General features: G+C 43.3%; 1 protein-coding gene across 2 annotated transcripts in view; it reads left to right on the top strand.

The window, feature by feature from the left end:
• Positions 1–19,769, top strand: part of LOC124180149 — a 37,924-nt gene extending 18,155 nt beyond the window's left edge. Inside the window, exons 1-10 of one of the 2 annotated variants that reach the window (XM_046565268.1) lie at positions 2,957–3,126; positions 3,237–3,473; positions 3,595–3,710; positions 4,383–4,492; positions 4,961–5,039; positions 5,766–5,905; positions 6,809–6,958; positions 14,411–14,633; positions 17,764–17,958; positions 18,812–19,769. In XM_046565268.1, coding sequence (XP_046421224.1) covers positions 3,303–3,473; positions 3,595–3,710; positions 4,383–4,492; positions 4,961–5,039; positions 5,766–5,905; positions 6,809–6,958; positions 14,411–14,633; positions 17,764–17,958; positions 18,812–18,815 — 1,188 coding nt within the window. In that variant the 5' untranslated portion in view covers positions 2,957–3,126; positions 3,237–3,302 and the 3' untranslated portion in view covers positions 18,816–19,769. Of the gene's footprint in view, positions 1–2,956; positions 3,127–3,236; positions 3,474–3,594; positions 3,711–4,382; positions 4,493–4,960; positions 5,040–5,765; positions 5,906–6,808; positions 6,959–14,410; positions 14,634–17,763; positions 17,959–18,811 lie in introns of those variants that run through there. The other variant, XM_046565267.1, reaches the window with a different exon arrangement.

The following is a 19,769-nucleotide window of genomic DNA, read 5'->3' as shown; positions in this document are numbered from 1 at the left end:
ATTTTCCTTATCAGTTTCTGCCTGATTCTGCGCTTGGGCGATTCTTTAAGTTGGAAGTTATCAGCTTTAGGACCTTCTCGGTGTGTACCGGTTTTAGTATGCCTGTATACTCGCATTTAGGAAATAAAACGAAGGGACGTTAAACCTTTCGAGGAATCTTCAATGCACGGAGACGATAAGCCGAAGAGAAGATGGTACGGGTACACCCAGAGCCTCGGAGAATTCGAGGCTTCACGAAACACGGCAGTTCGTTCCTCGAAAGATCATTCGATCCGCTGCAGTTCAAGATCCTCTTTTTTTCAGTTAAGAGGAAACGGTTGGGGAGTCTGCGCTCTCAGACATCGGGCAAAACCCGAGCCGAAGACCAGCCCAGCGACGGAGAAGGCTCGGTGTGTTCTGTTCTGGGACAGAAAACATTCCTGATAAATTGCCAAGGAGAAAGAGTGGGCCCGGAACGCCTGAAACTGAAAGTTCGCGTGGGTTGACAGCTGCCGCTCGGACCGGTCTGCCCGAGAATCGAGCCAAGTAAAGCCGGCCATGCTTCAGACGGATACTCTGACAGTACTGAATTGCGTGAGCATATACTGGGTGTTCACACATCACTCTGTGCGGTCCAAGAACGCGTAAACCGACGTGCAAGTTACACACATGCAAGTGTCAGGCTGCTGCCGACGACATTTCGATAACGAAAGTTCTTCCTATTTTTATGAGTTTTCATAAGTAACTGATCGATCGAAAGATACGCGGAAATACGACCGCCGCGGCCTAACTGTGGGGCCAAATATAGGCACATTTAGTTTGCACATGATTCAGCCGAATATTATTTACCAAAGACTGCAACCTTGGCATCGTATATTCATGGGACCGCTTGGTATCGGCTTTCAGGCTTGAATCGCTTTTATACGAACACGGCATATCGTGCAGAGGCACGGTTTATGATTTCACCTTCTGAGAAACTAAACTTTTGGTGTAGGTAATTTTCTGTGTTGAAAATTTATCGACCTCGAGAATGTCTGCAGACATCTTACAGTTCGATATCGTTCCTTTTTTCATATTCTATGCTAAGTTTGTGCGTTGAATCATTCAATTTTATCAATATTTCTGCTTCGATGAAGGTATTTCCAAGTCCCTCAGGGTTGAGTTACTCCAGCAGCCTTTCAGTGCATCCATAAATCTAAAAGATACGGTATCTGGGACGAAGGATTAAGAATGCGACCAAAGACGCGTTAAGTGCAGCCCTGCAGCGTACTTAACGACGATCCCGTGACTTGTTCTCTAAAAGAAGACCCGCCCAAGTCCAGCAGTTCAGGAACACCCTTTGTGTAGGCAGGGTAATTTTGTCTCATTTGCGAGTCGAGTGAGAATTGAGCTCACCTGTAGAATCAGCCGCGATAATTGTGCCTGTGGTCAAGGCGGCCGCATATCCGAGACGAGACCTGAGCGCTTCTTTGTTTACAAAAATTTCTCGTAAAAAAAAAAAAAACGTCGACTTCCATACAAGGCGTGAAAAATCGTATTTGCAGTATCATCTGGGATTGTTCAAGGTGCAGCCCACGCCAACACCGCAACCCTTTGTGTACGCGTGCCCGCGTGGATGCAATTTGCTTTAAGCGTCTGCCCACCTATTTGCAAGTTATATATTATACGGCGGTTGATTGTGGGCGATATTATACGGGGAACGTAAACCGCTTCGCGGGGACAAATTATATCCGCTGACCACGGGCTTCTGCCGGCCGAACGAGATAAACAGGAACACCGGATGCTGGTATAAAAAAAAATTATACCGCGCGTGTAAAAGACCGCCAAATCACAGCGCTGCCGGATGTACAGGACGGCTAAATTATGAGCAAGAATCGAATTATCTCGGTAAATGAACCCCGCACAATCGTAATGCCCGTTCATTTGCCCGGTAGTGAATAATTCAGCGAAACAACCATGGAAACCCTAACCCACTCAACCCAACCTAACGCATCCTAAATCATTCTAATCTAGCTGTAAACTAATTTAACACCCCTAAATCCAACATTGCTTATCCCCTGGCGAGAGAGGCCACGTGTCCCTTTGTTGCAAGGGCCTTAGATAGTCGAGCTGAACACAGCGATCGTCGCGATGTTCGGACGCCCAGGGCTCCGAACGACGAGCTATGGGAGGCGAAAGATACGGAGGGTGCGGACCGGGAGCGCGCAGATAATCAATCAGCGAACAGGGATTAGGAGTAGCCGAACCCCGTCCGAGCAATAAAAACTTGGTTAATTATCCGCGGTGCCAAACTCGACGGAGATGACGCTATCGGTGCGGGAATCAAAATTGAACGGGCGTCAGGTACCCGAAACCGGTTTTACCCGCGACGCCGAGATGCGCGAAGATATCCGTAGAGATAACGTCTTCGCGCCGAGAGCACTTGTGGGTTTACATCTGACGCTGCACGCGACTGACCGGTAGCACCAGCTCCAGTTTATCATCCCCGAGGCACGCGGTACATGTGCGGACGTTTAACGCTGCAGACCACGAGGATATCGACGAAATCGGATGCCGCGAGCGTCGCGAGACGCCGCGTTTCTCTTCGTTGGGGCTCAAGATCGTCATCGTCGTCATCGTCGTCTTTTCACGCGACATCTTTGATGAGGGGCTTTCGTGAGGAGAGTCCTATCCAGCGACGAGGGTCGCGAGGAATCCACACTCGAACAGGCCCTTGGAAAGACGCGCAAGGAGGGCGTAATATGCATGGATCGCAGGTGATCTGCATCCAAATGGAGGTCTCCGCCTGTACGGACGGCCAAGGGTCCGCAGGACACAAATAGCCATCCTTTCGACGTTTTGTGACCAATCTTTCATGCATAACCGTCGTATAATGGCTATTTGTCATGCAAATAGACACCGTTGCAGACGGTCCTGTAATGAATAACAGGAGGGTACTCGGTGGTCGCAGCAACAGCAGCTTCTTATTGTCGATGAACGTTTCATTCGTTCCAGAATACTCGATTCCCGTCGATTTATCGCGACTGGTTCTAATAAATTAACCTGGCATACTCGTCTATCGATACTTCAGACAAGGCGGAAACTATCATCTGCCACCATCCGCACGGTGCCTCGGAATTTTTTGAAAACAATTTTACGCGAAGTACGGTAATGGCTAACTGTAGTTCAGTACAAAAGCCCGCTTCACACACTGCCAATAGTCGGGCGTAATTTGACAGAGGGTAATTACAGCAATGGCTTTGTTTACTCGGTTCCAGGTCAGTGGTCAGCTGGTTGATACGGAGTTTCAGCCGACGGTGACGGCGACATGCAAGGACGGCTACATGACGATCCGGATGAACGTCAACCAGAGTTTCATCGGGGCGTTGCACGCCAAGGACCACCGGACACCCCAATGCATGGTCCTCGGCAACGGGACCAACCACGTCACCCTGGGAATCAATCTTCTTGCACCTCCAGGTGCTCCCGATTATTGCGGGGTCCTCGTCAACAACGTGAGATACTTTTTATAAGAGTGTCGTATACGGTTGAAAGACTTTTGCCAGTGAAAGCGAAAGGTACCGATGAATCGAAGACTAGCAATATGATTATTCTCCTTTTGTTTCATTTTGCCAGAAAACCGAAGAAGAGAGATCGGTGCCAATTGCCGTCCGGATTCATAAAACGCTTGAACTCGCCAACGACAAGTTCTACGTCATTACCTGCGGCAAAGCGGGTTTTAAGAACGCAAAGTGAGTCAACGGACATATAATTTATTCCAACGTGCTCTCTTATCTGCGGCATTCATGTCATTGCTGATTAATTACTCGATATCGTCCACTTTCTCGCATACCGCCGACCGTTCACAATATTCCATTTACTCTTTCGGACGGTGAACGTCGGTGAAATAAACACACTGTTCTTACATCGTTGTGATGTCAGAGAAGCGCAAGCGGAGAATGCGCTTTGCAGCCTTCAAAGTCTCCTTAATGATTCACGTCGAATAAACTTACGTCACGGAGGTGAGCCGCTTCGTTAGAAATTCCCTTTCGCGCCACTAATGGATCTTCTCGGAGCAGATCATTTCGTCTTACCCAATGCACGCCACGATGAAAAGTCACCATACAAGACGACCTTACTCGCTGCTCTAGTTCGCTGATAATGTTTTCGAGAACTGTTTAGGGACACAAATTTCACATTGAGTCATTCCACCACAAGAAAGACACAAATGTCACCATGAACAAGTGTGCAAAATGTGGTCGAAATCGGTAAGGTCATGGTAACATTTTTATCTTTCTTGACGTGGAATGACTCCATTGTTAGTAAGTACTGCAAAGAGTGATCAACGTTAAGGATTATTCGAAGAACAATGCTAAGTTTACTCTGAGACTGCGCCACGTGTAACTATAAGCCTTTTTGTCTAGGAATGAAACTTCCCTGGTTTCTCTCCGGATCCTTGACAGAGGACACCGTGTGCAGGAGACGATCTATAGTCACAACTACACGCTGAGAGCAGAGATATCACGACCAGACGGTTTGTATGGCACTGTTCAAGTTTATTGCAATTTCAAATTTACACCTTGGTTCGCTAAGCACGGGTTGTAGATCTACCAAAACAACTTTTTAACATGTGCTCTTTTGTATATAGCCAGGGCTCTGCTGGCACGACCTTGCAAATTTACACGTACATTACACATGAAACGATTTGATAGATTATGTAACACCTTCTATGGGTCATACTCGTGCGCATACACATGCGGGCAGCAAAACACATCCTGTAACGTAATTTTTTGTCAAATAATTACCATACTTGGTCAGCGAGCGTGCTGATTACGTCACTGTACCCACACATACGTAACTACACTTTGCATAACTCATGTGCAAGCTAGGGACCGTCGCGACGTGTGCAGATTGTTAAAACTTGGTCAAACCTACGAACGCTGTACGTCTCTGAAAGTACACAGAAAACGTATAACGTCTGCCTCTTCTTTCTCTGTTTCAGGAATGTACGGTATCCGGGTCAAGTCGTGTTTCGCATTCAACAAACGTAACAGCAGCGTGCCTCTGATCGACGAAAAGGGGTAAGTGCACGGAGGAATCGATTGTCTCTTAGAATAGGCGTTCGAAATTTGAATCGTCGCTCCACTACCGATCGTCGCGTTTAGTTCCCTCAAAACGCCTGCGAACAACAACTATCCAAACAGAGAAGCAAACAGGCATTGCGGCGCGATCCACGCGTGGGCTCAGACAACACATGACGCGACACTCGACGCGTGTGCGTATAACACGATATGTATGTACAGAACACTATGCCTACACGGTTGAATGCATGCGTGTCAAGGCAGCTTCCTACGGCTCCGCCCTGCGTGCCAAGAATCGTTTAACGCTCCGCGGCGTAGAAAGTCACCTACGAACGGGTCTGATTTAGATTTTAGATTCACTTTTTCACCATCGGTATAGAAGGGAACAGATACGGCAACGCGATATTTTCAATCCTTATTAGCAGTCCGAGGCCTTCTTCCATGTGTTTTTTTTTTCCTCTCTTTCCTTTTTCCAGTAAACGTAAAACCGCCAGGGCTGTAAAACGGATAGAAATTTTAATGCCCGTAGATCAGCATCGCAGTAAACGCATTGAGTGAAACACAACTGCATTGAACAATGAATTATTGTGTCTCAGATACACGCGTCCTCTATCTGGAACCCTAACTCTTTCCCGCGTGAAGATTTACTTTCCAGAGTAGTTTGCACTTGCACCTACAATTGTGTCGGTACTACTCACAGCACCTTTTTCCTCTGCCTGTTTACAGATGCCCAGTGAACGGTCAAGTCATGACGAAATTCGTCTACGATCCCAGCACGGGATTCGCCGACGCCACTCTTTTCTCCATGTTCCGGTTCCTCGACAGTCCGCAGGTTCACTTTCAGTGCAGTATATCCGTCTGCAAGGGTAAGTTTAATTCGTATAACGCGATCCACGTCTTCAGTAACCTCAAGAACCTGCACAACAGGATTCGAAAAACGCGGTGATTCGTCGAAACGGGCAACAAATTGCACAGAGGAATGTCACCCCCCGAAAATTAACGTACGATATACACTGTTTGCGAACGCTCTGAACAATCGTCAGGTTCACTTCACCAGGCACCATCTCCTCCAGATCCCCTCGTGTTTTCTGCCTCTCCTGAAAAACGCTCTGACCCATGAACTTCCGGTACATCAAGCTCGAGTCGATCGTCGATCGTGACCCAAGCTCGGGCAGAGCCGCAGAATCGCTGTTCGTGAAATGATAATCCGTATAACATCTCGAGAGCCAATAGGCGAGAGTAAAATATTTTTATTCATCGCCGGCCGTAAGGTGGCTGCAACGACGGGAGCGCTAGGCATTGTATTCAGAATAGCAGATAGCGAGCCGGGGGGCAGCTTGACAACGCTATCCCATAAACCCGTATTTACGGCGACTGGTACACCGGGTGATATTACCTGGAGCCGGAGGGCAAGACATTCATAGACGCATTAATTTCTATTTATCAGGATTTAGACACGCTAGTTTCGCCCGTTAGCCGACTGCTATTCCGATTTTAGATCCGTTCGCTCCCGAGGCTTACAAGGGACCGTGCTAAACGTATATACGCATACGTGTTTACGTATATGTAACTAGGATCTCCCTCCCCGAGGAAACGAACGATTGTGATAGCCGAGACTCGCGTATTACTTTCGCACGTAATACTTTGTCGAATGAAACTAGACTATGGGAATACAGTGTCAATTTTTCCTTCGGTGTGGGAGCCTGAACGACGCCTGTGCGTATCAACGGCTTGAATGAAAAAAGAAAAACATCGTCTCGCTGTTACAGGTAGTTGCGGAATTCCGGTCTGCGATGGAGATCCACCGGACTCTGTCAAGGGTGGCCTACAGCCCAATGCTGGACAAAGTGTCGCCGGTGAAGAGGGCGTCCTTCTCGCCGGAACCAGCGTCTTTGTCCTGGACCCTGGAGTTTCGCCTAGTGAGTATTAAGCCTCTCATATTATTCCCGACATTAATTTTCCTCGCCTCTAAACTTTTCGGCAACGGTAGTTTAACCTCAGATAAAACATCGGTATAAACGAGATGTGTTGCCGTATTGAGAATAAAAATTCACTCGCTCCCGGAGTTGGAATATTATTTCGTCAATATTCTAAATTGTGTTTTTGCACTGAATCGCTGACTGATAAAGGTATGTGTGTTTACTTATGCTAACGATGTTATTCCGTGTTCGTTAACAAATATATTCGTTTTCAAATCGGTCTAAAACAGTTGTACGGAAATTTATTTCAGTGTCAGTGAACGATGCTTAGAGTTGCGTAAGCTTGTTCGAAGTATACATTAATGAATTCACTTCAATTTTTAAGGATTTATCACTCCGGTGGAATAGTGAAAGTTAATGCGGTATACTTGGATAGCTATCTCGATTCGTTCGTGTTTGGTCGGTAAATTGTTTAGAGAGTATCTTTTCGACTTAGACAGTAAAATATGTTTCAGTAACATTTCTCTCGTGGGAAAGAAATTTATTGAAAATAGGAAGTGTTCAGATGAACGTAAAATTGAGTAAGAGCTACGTTTGATGATAGATTTTAGTAACTATTAATCCATTTATTCTTCCTGATCGTAAAACTGGTATTACCTACACTCACAATGACGTCGTAAATTTCAACGCTTAAAACAATGGAAAGTGTAATAAGAAAACTGGAACGAGCGCGGACTCGTTTATGCTTAATTAATATTCATTTGTATTTATTTCATTTCGCCTGCAAAGTTGGAAATCGAGCCTGGTTCATAGTTGATAAACTTTTGATCCCGCATGCCTGCACATTCTACCATTATCTTTGTAACGGTCCGGGTTTCCTACTTCATGACTTCACTACCTTTGCCCTATTTGGAGCCCATGTGCGCACCTCTCTCGCATTTTAAGTCTACGATACACATTTTATACTCGGTCGAAGAAACGTGTCTTAGCAAATAGCGTACAGGTATAACAGATATCAGTCAGACGTTCAATACTCGTGCAGAATCGTGTATGAAGCTCGCTTTCATACAGTTAGGATAGACAGACCATTAGGCGGGACTGCCGAGAAACAGCAAGCTGCCGGTTTCGTAAGTACATAAACATACCGGAGGAATGCCCTTTCATTACGCATTCGCAAAAATCGCGTATTTGACTTTCGAAATTTCGTGAAATCATCACGAGGATCATTCATCAAAGTAAAAATAAAAAGTCTGTCTGTCAAAGTTTCGTGACATAACGTAAAACGATGTGGACTTGGCGGAAATCGTCTGAAACCATCAAAGAGAAAGAAGTTCTTCGCAGAAGAAGTGGGCTTGATTTATCGACAGTATTTCCGGTTTAAGAATTGAGACAATTTTTCCATCTCACCTTGAAAACTAGTTGTGTGTATGCCGCTGGTACCGCCTTTCATCTAATCGAAATGAAATAACGAAGAGGCGGTTCGATCTGGATCCGCAATGCGTTACATCACCATGCCGATGTTGCTACACCCCATTACCGTATCACCGTGATAGCGATTTCGATAGAATTGGCTGTATCGAGATGACGCGCATGCAGCTAACTCACACGCACAACTCAGCTTGCAATTATTCACGCAACCGGATTGATACAACTCTGCAAACCATGGGGCAATTTACACAGGTACCTAAAGCATATGTGTAGCCACCTAGACTTTTACAACTGGTCATCCATGCGCTTCTGAACGCGTGCTTTGAAGCCCTACGCACGTTTGTGCAAACTGCAATATAATATAACTGGAGTATCTATAGGTACGCATTTACCCATTATCTTCAAAATGATCAGGGCAATGAGGCGTGTATGCGTGTACGCACTTTCGTACATACGTAGAAGGTTAATAGCTTCGCATTACATTCCCGTATAAATAACTGCAATGAAGTACCTTTGAGCCGTTCCTGCACCGCAATAAGATTTGTATACATCTTGCTTCGACGAACCACTTACACTTGAATATACTCATTTTCAATTTATCGATGTATAGGTACGATTTGGTCACTGTGGATGGTAAACGTTCAAGCTTCTTCAAATTGTACCTACTTTAACCATAAATAAAAATACAGCTGGATAGACTAATAGAAATGAAATTCATTCGTGTAACGTAATAACTTGAAATAGACAATTTATCTGCTTATACATACACGCGAATGTTCATTCGGCTCACTGACTCTCGTATTGACATAAATTTATAATATTTCATTGCGCAAAACGAGATTTTTTCCCGCGGTAAAGAAAACGTTTCTTCAAGTTCTAATCAATAATAATCTGTTGTATATTTCTGTTATTGTACATACGTGACTAATGAAATTTACTTCACGAACAGATCAATCGCTGAAAACGTTGTATGTTATAAAGAAATTTAAAAAAAGTATACATGCTGTAAGAAGCATCAATTGAGGCAGAGAAAGGATTGTAAAGAAAAAAAGAAGAAAAAGAAACGTCCGACAATTATAAATGATCCTCGTTGAAGTCGAGGCGAAACGGGGAGCATGTTGAAGAAACAATCGATCATATCGATCGTGAGACGCGGTATATTATACGCCTTAATATATCCCTCCAACTTCGGGTGCCACGTTATGCCCATATGCCGGTGTATAACCCGTGACATAAAGAATAAGCCTAGAATAAAGCAATAAATAAAAGTGCTCCGCATTCCCGAGGCCTCGGGAATGAGAAGGTGAAAGTTAATTAACTGGCGTAACGTATGAGGATTATGGGTAAGGTGTCTCCCTCTTGTCCCATCGCCCGTCATACCCTGCGTTTGTATTATAACTTGCCTGGTGACCACAGCGGCCAGCTCTGCAGCTTCACGCTCTTCCTCTTCTTCCTGCGGGCTTTACTTCAGGGCCCGATGCCCATCGCTGCCAGGCTTAATTACGCCCAGAGCTTGTCCACTCGCGACAGTAACGAGAAGCGCTTTGATATCTCGCAGTTTGCCGCGAGGACGGAAGTATACAACTCGGGATGCGGTATTAGGGTGGTCCTTATTTAGGGTGTTGACGAATTTTTTCCGGACCACCCCCCAAATCAACTTCAAATAATTAAAAAACAGCTGCCTAATTTTTTCAGATTTCTAAAGTACACGCGTTTGCGATACTTTGTCAGTACATATTTTATTGTAAGAGTAATAATGTTCCAAAAAATCTGTATCCACGAGCTTTTAACAGCTATTTTAAATGGAGGGACTCTGTTGGCGGGAAGGGTTACAGTTGATATAAAAATCTGAAAAAATTAGGCGATTGTTTTTTTAATTATTTCAGGTCGATTTGGGGAGCGGCCTGGAAAAGTTTGTCAATACTCTAAATAAGGACTACCCTAGTGTCATCGATATTCTCACTTTCGCAATTCCGAAGCCTGGGCTGCGAATTCAATGCACTTGATCACTTGCCAAAATTTTGATTTCTTACCAATTCTCACCCCTCGTACGTGGATGGAATTGAATTCGGATGATTTGCCAAGTCTTAAAGCTTTGCTCCGGTTACGAGATTTAAGTTGATTCACGTTTTATTTGTGGTATAATTCTTATTGCTAGAAAATACATTGCAAACGACCAAGTATAACTGCTTGTCATTTATGACCTACAATGTAAATTCCGAAAATGTAAATGTGTTTATCTTATTTTATAATACGGCCAGGAATTTTCTTTTTTATGCTACTGGACAAATGTGCAAATTATCAGCACCGCGACCATAAGGAGATACTATTAAAGCAACGGTATCGTTACCGAAAAAGATGCTCAACAATATTGTATTTTCTAGCAAAGGGAACGCTTTCAGCATCGTTAAATATACGCACCCCGCACAGCAGCAAAAACCAATATTTTTTTCGTCACTGCGTAACGATATAAAATAAATTAAATCTAAACGAAACTACGCTGGAAGTTTGGAACAAGAGGCATCATTTCTTTCCCTTAGACGTTTAAAAGGGGGTGAAAAATCGAGATTGCGAAGATAAGATCCGTCCGTTGGGATAACGATCGAATGGAAATTTAATTTTCAAGAGGCTTACTGCACAGGGTAAAAAAAAAAGTCAACAAGGGACGAGTAAGAAACAGGATAGGGTGCATGGAGGGGGCAGGATGCTGCGGCTGAGAAGAAGGGAAGAGACGAGATGAGACGAAAAAACGGCAACGACCCTATACGCGACTCTTTATGCGCGGTTTACGATTATTCGAATAGAGATAAAAACGGCATCGCTCAACCAGGCAGTAAATAATATCCACCGGTCGCGTTTACAGCCGAAGTCTATGCCCTGCCACGCATCCATACGATATCGGCATTGCCTGCTCTGCTCGCCGCCAGTTTACTCCGGGTGGGAAAAGGGTGCATGAGGCAAACAGCCCAGCGTTAACAATTTGCATAAAATATCTACCCGCAATTGGGTGTACACGCAATCGTGTACGACGATGCCGACGCTGCAGCTGCAAGCCACAAACGTCTGATATGCGTCTCTTGTAGATATATTATACCTACGTACATATACTCGTACGTATACAAGTACCGATGAGAATGGAAAGAACGATGGAAAGAGGCACGGCGAGCAGGGGCGAGGAGCTCTCCTCGAGTACCGAAGACAAATACTTGTACTCATCGCTTTCTCACGTATCATTTTTCCCCCTTCAGGCAATTATCGACCTCGGATTCTGGAGCCCAGTTGCGTCATCTCCTTGCTCAAGATTACGCAGAGAACCAATTTGCTCCGGACAAAAAGGCCGGGAGATGACGGCCGAGATTTAAGAGCAATTAAGAAGAACAACGATACCGTAGAGACCGAGTAAAAGTCGGTGTCGTAACTCGCGGGCCTTGAACGTTCGATCGGACCTCTGAAAATTCGGTCCGAGCTTAGGTATACGGGTATAATTTTGTGCTGACAATGTTGCAAAAAGCGCGTTATTACCGCTATATTTACACATACGCAAAACGAATTGCAAAACTTCGATGTTGATTGAACTCATCATAATACCAGATTGAATTGAACGCAAAAAGTACCTCGGCACGATCCTTTATCAAATTAATAATTCAATAGATCCTGATAGTATAATTTATATCGAGCTGCCCTAGCGACTCGGCGCCTCATTACACCTCAATAATCCTATTAAATTGCTGTAATAAAACGGAGCCGTTAAGAAATTCCCTCCAAGCATCCACCCATCATTTGAAAATGTCACATTTCAAAGCTCTTCGTGGAATTTTCTCAGGAAATGAATGCACCACGCAACCTCTGCCCTGAAAGGCAAATGGCTCCTCTCTGTTGAAAATTTCTATAGTAAGTCCACAGAATCCATCCAAAACTATTCCAAATTCCTATGGATTTGCCGGATTCTTGTAGGATCCCATCGGAAATTGGATCTAATCAGATTCGTTTCATGGGACATTTTTACTAGGGCTGCCTAAAAGTCTATCGTTCGCCACAGATTCATTGGAATCCGCATTGTACGATCTGTGTGTGCGTTGTGAGGTGAATAGACAAAAATGAACTTCTTTCTAAGTGTGTTACGCCCATGCCTGTACGTGCGCAGAGTTTCGAGTCGGTTGCGACTAGTCTGCACAAGTGCCAAAAACTGTTTTTACCCGGTCGGCGGGTTGCAAAGGTTTAAGGTATGAAACAAACTCGGCATTCGGCGAACTTTCAGATTACAATCTGTAATCTACACCAACAGAGGAGCGAATGGAATTAGGCAAAACCACCGCAGACAGGTTTACTATCTGCAAGAAGTGGTCTAAGTTAATTGCTCCGAGTAGTCATTAGCACTCCGAAGTAATTAGCAAGCAGGGATGTTTCGCAGCTCGATCACGAGGTCATGAGTCACTGAGGCGACGATGCCTGATATTTTCACAAACGCGATCTTGGGTTTCGTTCAGTGTCCAGAAAATTGTAGGGCGTGATCCTCCTCAATCAACGATCTATGCATCGCTGATGGATCGCGAAACGGTATGGGATCGATTCTGGCACGCTGTGAATATTAATTCGTAAACAGTTGATTCTTCCGTTACATAGTGGCCTGTTCCATGTTTACGGTGTATGGATGCATACGCGAGGTATAAACACGGTATTGAAAATCTGAATGGGAAATTGAACGTTGTGCAAAGGTCGTCACGTCCGAGGCACCAATCTACTCGGTTTTCCAAATGAGTATTGTACGCACAACGAATGGGTGCAGGCAAAGCTGCAAGAACGGTTATAACTGTTGTTACACGCATGGTAAATTGTTATTATACCTCTTCAGACAGTCGAGACGAGGTGTCCCTATCCATTTCTAAAATTGATTATAATTCCCACGTGTATACATATACAATGTACGTATAAAGGCATGATGAGACGGAGGTGTGTGTGCTCCTGTTACCCCGAACGAATTAAGTACACGTATACGTAAGTGCAGGGTAAATAATTGCCCGGCAGCGTATTAATTATTTGTACTTTGTTACGCGCGGGGAGATGATTATCTGAGTTTAATAAAGCGGAATGCCAGTTGACACTGGCTCGGTGAGAGTGAATTATTAAACGCGTGAAGATTGTTATCTTAAATGTAGCATGCTCGATGGAAGATGGGAAAACCAGTCCTCTTCAGCGTTTCCAAAGATTAAGTATGATTAGCGTGAATTATTCAATTATCGACAGTCTCAATTATTATCGTTCCCGGCGTTTTGTTATGGCGGCCTGACTCGGCAAAACTAAATTGCAGTCCCTTCTAGTTGGGATATTCCTGCGGTTGAGGTGTTTTTTATTCCATGCACCTATGTACACACACAGTCGGTACGATACTTGACCCTCTTCTGCTCCTCGACCGACCCCACCTACGTGCCAGGCATCCACCTACACCTGCGGCCTGCGGAGATCCGGCATGCGATGAACGCGTTATTGGATAAATCAATCGCGATATGAATAACCATTGAGTAGTCGAGGAGATAATGGAGGAGATGAAACGAACCCTCCATAATTCTAACCAACCATTCCACCTTACCCGCGAGTATCGGCAGTGGTGGTGGTGATGGGCACATGCACTCCTCTTATTACAGCCAATTCTATTCTGCCCGTACGCGAACCGGTCTGCAGGGCGTGGTCCGGGGACTGAAGGGCCCCGAAGAAGCCTGACGGCTGCAGAGGGGTCCAGCCAGCGGTTAGTTATTCCGACGCCCACGTCCCCCTTGTCCTCGGATCGTGCCTCCGCATCGATCCCAACACCCCGCAGGGTACGATGCGATTCCCGCAGACGGTTCCAAAAACCTACTAATTTTCACCCCGAAGCCTGATGCGTTTTCCGTCACAGCATGTCCAGGTTTCTTTTCAGCTGACGACGAGTGAAGGAATATAATTAGTTAGGAAGCTCGGAATTGTTGAATTTCGTATTCTTGTGACAATGGTTATAGTAACGGACCATCTACTTTTCGATTTTTTCAGTCGTCCAGTCCGTGTGCGATGACGGATCTGTTCATCCTTCCTGGCTCTTGTGGTTGGCCATCGCTTTGGGTGTCCTTTTCCTCATAATGCTTATCATGAACATCTTTCTTTGCTCTGCGATGTCCTGCAGTTGCGCTCGAACCGAGATAATTGAAAAGGAACCATCCATAATCGAGGATTACGACCCTTACCGAAGCTGGCATGGATCGCAATACGGCTCAAGGTAAGATTGCCATGTGTTTTACGATCTTGAGATGATCTTTTAATTTCTCAACAATTTGTAGTATCAGATAAAAATCGAAAATTCCCAAACCCATGTACTGATGTAACGTAACGTCGATTCCTAAAATCAACGAATTCAATCTTTGCACTGTTTTTACAACTCCCATAACACATGCCCACGATTCCCTGAGAATCGGTAAAGAATTACGAGCACGGATTATATCCATTACACTTCCGTTAAAATTCCTTAAGAAGCTAACCTTCGGGCATGCCGAGATTCTATACCGCGATACGCAACCCCCCTGGTGGTTGGTACTTCCTTTACACAATCATTCTTTTATATGTATACGTACATGCGAACATTCCTCGAACGGTGAGGACGGTATGCACGCTAGGATATCTTATATCCGGCAAAGCATGCTATTGCCGACCTACCTCAACAGCTTGACTTGGCTCGGCTGACCTTCTGAGCCGGTGTAACCGATACTTCCACCTGATACGACGCAAACGTGTCGGGTCAAGGGGTCGGCCTCGCCATGCCCATATGTTGGTCCACGTGACCGCATCAATGCAAAAATATCACCAGCACATACGATATGTATAAACCAATACCGAGCGAAACAAAGCTTTCGATTCAATTGGGAATAATACCTAGAAGTTACGTCCTTTGACTACGGTAATCAGCTGGAACGTTGTGGTAGTGGATCATCTTTACATTTCGTGCAGTTCCTGGGATATTTAAGGAATGTCGATTTTCGTTGTCTTGTTTCTTTTCTGCTAGTTTTTGCGCGTGGGAGAAAATTGATCGCTCACGCTTCTTGCTGTAGTACGGTAGTATTTCGACGTCATTAACGGGATAACTTACGCTTCACGTATCAACGGAGTTACTGTACCATTACGAGTAACAGTTGTGCAATGTCCATATACCTGTAACACTGTACCTTTAGTATCAACCTGCAATTACTGCACCCGCCAAATTATGTCGATGACATAATCGATGAGGCAAATTATGAGTACAGTGCGGTAAGTTCGTGGTGTACAAGTATAATACCTACTGATCGTAAATGAGATTTTTCAGAGGTAGAGGATAATTGACAATCACGGTATACCGTAAATCACTTGAAGTTGGGCAAAAACAAAAGCCGAGGCTTTTAACAGGAAGTGTCACTTTTTCAATACCTCCTGAATACGTATAGTGCAGTGTGTACGTATGTAGTATATTCTGTACGCATACCAGCTGGAGTTATAATGAGAAATTGTGTGAATCGTAAAAGTTTGCCGCGTGAACTGGCTATAAGTGCCGGTTTAAAGCTGCAGTGCCTGTGCACCGGGGAAATGAATTCTGCAGGTTATTTGTACCCGCGCGGGTACTTGTTCCAAACTGATTTCCGCAACTCCATATCCGCGCCAGAATTCACCCATATTTGTATGCTAACAACGCGGAAGCGCGGCGGCAGCGTATTGTTTTAATTGCATTAATTAAAAGAAAGATGGCGATTTAGAGTTCTGTAACAATGCCCACGACTCCCCGACAATGCTACTGCACTGTCGATGTATAATTCATGCGGCTGCCTCCGAAGCAATCGTTTATCTCTGAACGCTGTCTGGCATATTTGTGCGGACCATAACGGATCACGATCTACTCGGCTCGGTGTGTGCCATTCTAGTTATAGGTACCGTACGTTATTGCCGCTTTGCGACGGGACTCCGGATTAATAAATTGAATCGTTGCTATCTTTACAGCTGTCCCACATTTTTCGCACATATACCTAATCAGCAGAATTTCTGCAGGCTTCGCGAAGGATGAGGAAAACTCCAGAGACACTGCATAAATGTTGACAATTTTAATTTCTTCCTAGGCATGGTTTGCCCTCAACTTCTATTCGTGTTACGATTTACAGACCAGATTATATACTACAATCGAAAAATTGAAAGATATAATAACGTAGTGTTAATTTAAATTAAACAAACGTAGGTGAGTTTTTCTTTCAAATGCAAATTTTTAATGGGTAAAGAATTTTGGCAATTATATAAATTTGAACAAACAAACAACGTGGATTTCGATAATAGATGTGCATACGAAAGGAAATACGTAAAGTTAAAGCATGAGGCTTCGTTAGTTACTTCTCAAATATCATCACAAACAGGTTAATTTCTTCTGACACCACTTGCTACAAAACTATGCCGCAAAGGAATGTATCAAATATGAATAACAATTTGTAAATCAATTCAATTCACGACATCATATCTTAATCGTCTGAGAAATTAGACAGATCGTTCAAGTCTATAACCCTATTTCAACATAATTCTGTTATGTATAGCGGTCTATGTGTTCCGCAACCACGTCATTCAATGTATATATGTATATATTATATTAAGGCGGTTCTTAAAAAGGTCATTTTTGAATTCTGAATGCCTCCAAATAACTCCAAAATAATTCATTCATTTTTTCAGATTTTTATCTCAACTCTAAGCGTGCCGCTATAGTTTGTTTCGTCGGTGATCCCGAATCTGGACTGGAAATTTTGAAATTAAATTAGCGCATGTAGTAGAATAGTTAGTCCGCGGACGAACATCTCAAAAGTGAAAGTCACTTGATGTTACCATATTGAATCCGCTATTTTTGATTTCACAATTTCTAATCCAGATTCATTATCAGTGACCTAAGAAACCCCCCTGTGTCAAATTTCATCGAAATCCGTTTGATAAATTTACAGTAAAATGAGGAAAAGGGAGTTGACATAAAAATCTGCAAAAAGTTAGAGAGCTATTTTTGATTTGGAGTCAATTTAGGGGGTGAGACGGTCGAAATTCAAAAATGAACTTTTCAAGAACCACCCTATCATATATGTACATGCACCTAACTTGATAACAATATATATATAATATAATTTATAAAACTTCGTACTTTGTATACAGCTAATAAACGTCATTCGATCAATAAAACTGTCGGCAAAGCCACATAATACTTTATTTGTACTCACTCTAAGAACAGCATAGTACATATAGGGAACCGCTCAGCGTCGAGGTTACAGTGTGATGTTGCTCGACCATTGAGACGTTTAAGAATTCGGAAGAACTCACTCGTGAATCAATGAAATTAATCCTGAAATTTATCTTTATGCTTGAAGGTATTCTCTGAACGGAAAACCGGGCTACACGTCTGGAGGTTCAACGATGAATTCGACCAGATCGATATCTACGAACAGCGATCACTACGCGATCGTCCATTCTCGGCCGGGAAGCAGATATTCTGGACCCGGTCACAAGCACCACCACCATCATCGAGGTCCACCGTCGAACATCGGCTCCCATTACTCGGCAAAGTAAATAAATAACACGCACACATATATATTTCAAGTATACGCCGCGAGTTGCCCGACTCTCGCCTAAATCTGACAAATCTCAACCGCCTAGCGGTGAAACAAGCGAGAATCACGCTATTCAAATTATAGAAATTCAACAGTGTTACCAGCCGTATAATTACCAACTCGATGATGTCTTTCGTTACATTTGCTAGTTTTGCATGATAGTAAAATTTATCTATTTAGAGTGCGTTCCGATATTAGCTCCCCGTGTTGTCAATAATCTCTTATCTCTTTTGCGCTGCCAAGTTCGCGAATGGCTCCAAGTAGCTCTGCCTTTATTCTAGGGAGTTTTTAGCGCTGCCAGCTAATTTCGGAACACACTCTGAAGTAATGCATTAGCGTTTTTCTTTTTTGGAACGAAGTTCCTTATCGCTCGTTCACCCGTAGGGGCTAGGCGGAAAAAAACGACACCAAAAAACCGACACTTTTTGGCTATAGTGCTCGTTTGCTATAGTGCGCGCGATCTCCCTCTCTCTCTCTCTCTCTATTCCAGCGTGTGCGCGCGCTCTCTCTCTCTCTGTCTCAGCGCTTGGGGTTTTTTTACGCGGGGCATTATTGAAATCATGGGTTATCGCACGAACATTTAAACTACGAGGGTGGCGATTTCGACTAATCATTTCTAATTTAGGGACTAATCATTATGAAATTCAGGTCTGAAACAGTAGTATTGATTCCGTGAACACGGCTTTTAAATATATCAAACAGTTTATGCACAATCCCCTAGTTTGTATATAATCATTCGGATTTCAAGTTATAGATTTTGACGATATAATTACATAATATTTGATTTTTCACTAACGTAATTTTTCAGGTGATCACAGCAGGCCTTCTACTTTGCAAGAGAAACGCCAAATGCTGCCAATCATGAAAAGAGAGGGAAAAACAAGTTCACCTATCTGCATTCTACATTGAAGTGTCCGGAATAGGTGCAACTCCTGTCAAAAAAAATTACTAACAAAACCTCCGAAATCACATTCTAAGTGCATTAATCGTACTACCCGTATCAAGATTTCAGACTGCAGCTAATTAAATAATAGTCAGAATGACAGAAAATTATACAGGATCCAAAAATTATCCTAAAATTGCTTATTATATATTATACATACATATTAAGTATATACGTACTGGAAAAAATGTAACACGTGGCCATTTGAAAATGAAGTAAACGTTATCAAATACCTTCTCTAATTTCAAATTTAGAAAAGTAGGTTACTGTAAGCAATTATACATACATGAATAACTTTAATCATAAGCTTAGAAACGATAAAATATAGAACTTCTTGTATATAATTTCATTAATAATTTAGATAGCTTACGGCTGTTAAATTTATTTACGGTATAAAATACCTTCGTGTTCTTTTTTAGGTATACATATATATCGACATCGTTCGCTTCTTTGATCCATGCAGGCAATATATTGCTATAGTAATTATCCTAAGGCCGAGTAATCGATAATCATAGCTATTAAATGCGCGCCTTGTACGTTAGAATCAAAATTATAATATACGTAACATTTCCAGCGCATATAGTATATTCATTTTCAGTGAAATAACTAATTATCATATACTATCACATGGTGAGATTAGGATCGGTGCTAATATGTCTAAGTCAAATAATTGTCTTCCATTCTGATACACAATGACTCACGTCTCGACGGCGGAAGATACTTCAGAATTAACGTATATATGTACGAAGAAAACTGGAACATTCCGAAGAAAATTGTAATGTTTGTAAAATGCCTACAAATAATATATTCCGATCTATGTCTA

Source organism: Neodiprion fabricii, chromosome 4 (genome assembly GCF_021155785.1).
Source record: "Neodiprion fabricii isolate iyNeoFabr1 chromosome 4, iyNeoFabr1.1, whole genome shotgun sequence".
Lineage (NCBI taxonomy): Eukaryota > Metazoa > Arthropoda > Insecta > Hymenoptera > Diprionidae > Neodiprion > Neodiprion fabricii.
The sequence above is the reverse complement of the archived record's forward strand: the minus strand, read 5'-3'. Positions and strand labels throughout refer to the sequence as shown.